Raw genomic sequence first — 2,184 nt, 5'->3', positions numbered from 1 at the left:
AGTTCGTGACTTGCTTGAGCACAAACAACAGCATTTTTGTAACCTCTACAAATAACATCATTAAAAATAAAAAAAGTTAATAAACAATTTAGTAAACAAAAAAATTTATAAATTAACATAAAAAAAAAAAAAATAATACCTCTCTGATGAGGTTGAAGATATCGTTGAATATAAGGATAAAAATTAAATAGCATAAGTTGATGTAATCCAATTAAACGTGAAATTACATCCAACATTAATATTTTTATTTCAAACCTTTGATTCATAGATTCTAATCTTTTAAATAATTTTTCGGCAAAACCTTGCGGATCGTGAATTAAATGCAGTGCTGAAAAATTAAAAACGGGAGCTTTTTCTTTCTTTTTTTTATTCTTCTTAATAAGCTTTTTAACTTTTTCCAAGTTTTTCAATCTTTTTCTAGTCTTTTTATTAACTCTATTCGCCATCATAACATCTTTCGGATTTATTTCATCATCACTATCACTATCATCTGAATCATCATTTTCTTTTTTTTCATCGGATCCCAAAAAAAATTTTAAAGCCGCAACCATAACCTAAAAAAAAAAAAAGAAAATTAATTAATAATAAAACTTACTTTTTAGTCAAATTTAAGAATGAAAGAGTATTCAATTGAATAAAATGTATAATAAATAAATCAAATTAAAAATAGTTACCTTTACAATTTTAGAGAAGCATGCGATTGCAATTACATTAACCGTTTTTGCATCATTCCACACATTTTTTTTATATAATTCAATCATAACACCTAATGACATTTTTGCCGCTTTTGAATTATTATCTTTTAACATGTTAAACATGAAATTTTGTAACCTCTAAAAATATTAATTTCTCATTATAGTAAGTTATTAAACAATGTAATTTTCTTTTATCGAAATCATTAATAATTTTTAAAATTTTGAAGAAAACTTACAGTATTAAGTTTTACGTTTTTATGTTTGGCATTAATATTTTTTATATCGGTAATAATATGAGTTTCTAAAAATTCTCTGAGAGCTTTATCCTGACATCTTAATAATTGGAAAAATAATGATAACAAATCTGTAGGCTCTAACAAATTTTTATTTCTTAAGACAATAAGGCTTCTGCAAAATGCCTGAAATACAATGCACCGTTTATTTTTTTTTATTTCTTATTAATGATTTTAAAATTTTTGATAGTAATTACATACAAATCGCATGTCTGGATGAAGGACCATATGATGACTTTCTAGTATATTAATTATTTTCTGAGGGAAATCTGTTAAATCTTGAAAATAACAATGAGACACTTGTGCTACAAACATGACTAAATCATCAAGGTCTTTAATAAATCTGTCTGGCTGAAGATGAAACAATTCCAACATGGAATTAAAGTGAGCATATTGAAGTTGAAACTGAAAAAAAAAAAAAAAAATTAGAATTACAGAAAATAAAATAAATAAAGAGTAAAATTTTAAATAAATTGACTTACATCTTCCTTGTATGAAGAGGGGTCCCTCTTAATTAAATTTCTCAATTGAGGTAAATTGTGAGGAAGTTGGTTATTTCTCCTAACCATTTTTTAAAGTTTTACTTCTAGGATTTAAAATTTAACAACACTATATAAAATATAGACAGAAATAATAATATGTATAATAATATTTATACATATAATAAAAAAGTTTAATGATTAAACCATTCAAATGAAACTTTTCTTTAAGCACGATATTGTAAATACATCAATTATAACCTATAATTGAACTTTTATATAACAAAATAACCAATTTTTAACTTATTCCGTTTAATTTAAGAATTAATAGGTAATATAAATTTTAAAAATAACAAGTAAAATTACCAAGTACAAATAAATTAACTTAAAATAACTGAAAAAAACATTTTTAAAGACTGATGTATTATAATGTGGTAGTAAAAGTGGTTAAACGTCAGTAGTCCGCCATTTTATAAAATTTAAATTTTGTAAAGTTTTTATTTTTACGTAAGTTAAGAATAAACAAAGATAGTTTAAAAATTAATGGAAACTAAGCTTTTTTATTAAAACCAACTGATTCATTCTGTATTTTATGACTTTCACATGAAAATTATTTAAATTTAAAAGAAAATTTTTTTTTAGCTTAGTTAAAATAAAAGAAATTTTTGGTATTTCTTTAATTTTAATTCTTTTCTCATCTTATTCCATAAATTACCA

At 22.8% G+C, this 2,184-nt stretch overlaps 1 protein-coding gene across 1 annotated transcript in view; it reads right to left on the bottom strand.

Annotated features, from left to right (window-relative positions):
* Positions 1-1,557, bottom strand: part of Phum_PHUM488590 (uncharacterized protein) — a gene marked incomplete at both ends in the record, with an annotated part of 2,734 nt that extends 1,177 nt beyond the window's left edge. The window contains 6 exons of the mRNA XM_002430462.1: positions 27-45; positions 140-554; positions 675-833; positions 932-1,114; positions 1,190-1,393; positions 1,471-1,557. Of these exons, the coding sequence (XP_002430507.1) occupies positions 27-45; positions 140-554; positions 675-833; positions 932-1,114; positions 1,190-1,393; positions 1,471-1,557 (1,067 nt within the window). The remainder of the gene's footprint in view (positions 1-26; positions 46-139; positions 555-674; positions 834-931; positions 1,115-1,189; positions 1,394-1,470) is intronic.
* Positions 1,558-2,184: the final 627 nt, after the last annotated feature.

This window comes from Pediculus humanus, genomic scaffold, assembly GCF_000006295.1.
Source record: "Pediculus humanus corporis 1103172108258 genomic scaffold, whole genome shotgun sequence".
Lineage (NCBI taxonomy): Eukaryota > Metazoa > Arthropoda > Insecta > Psocodea > Pediculidae > Pediculus > Pediculus humanus.
Note: the sequence above shows the minus strand (reverse complement) of the source record. Positions and strands in the feature narration are given on the sequence as shown.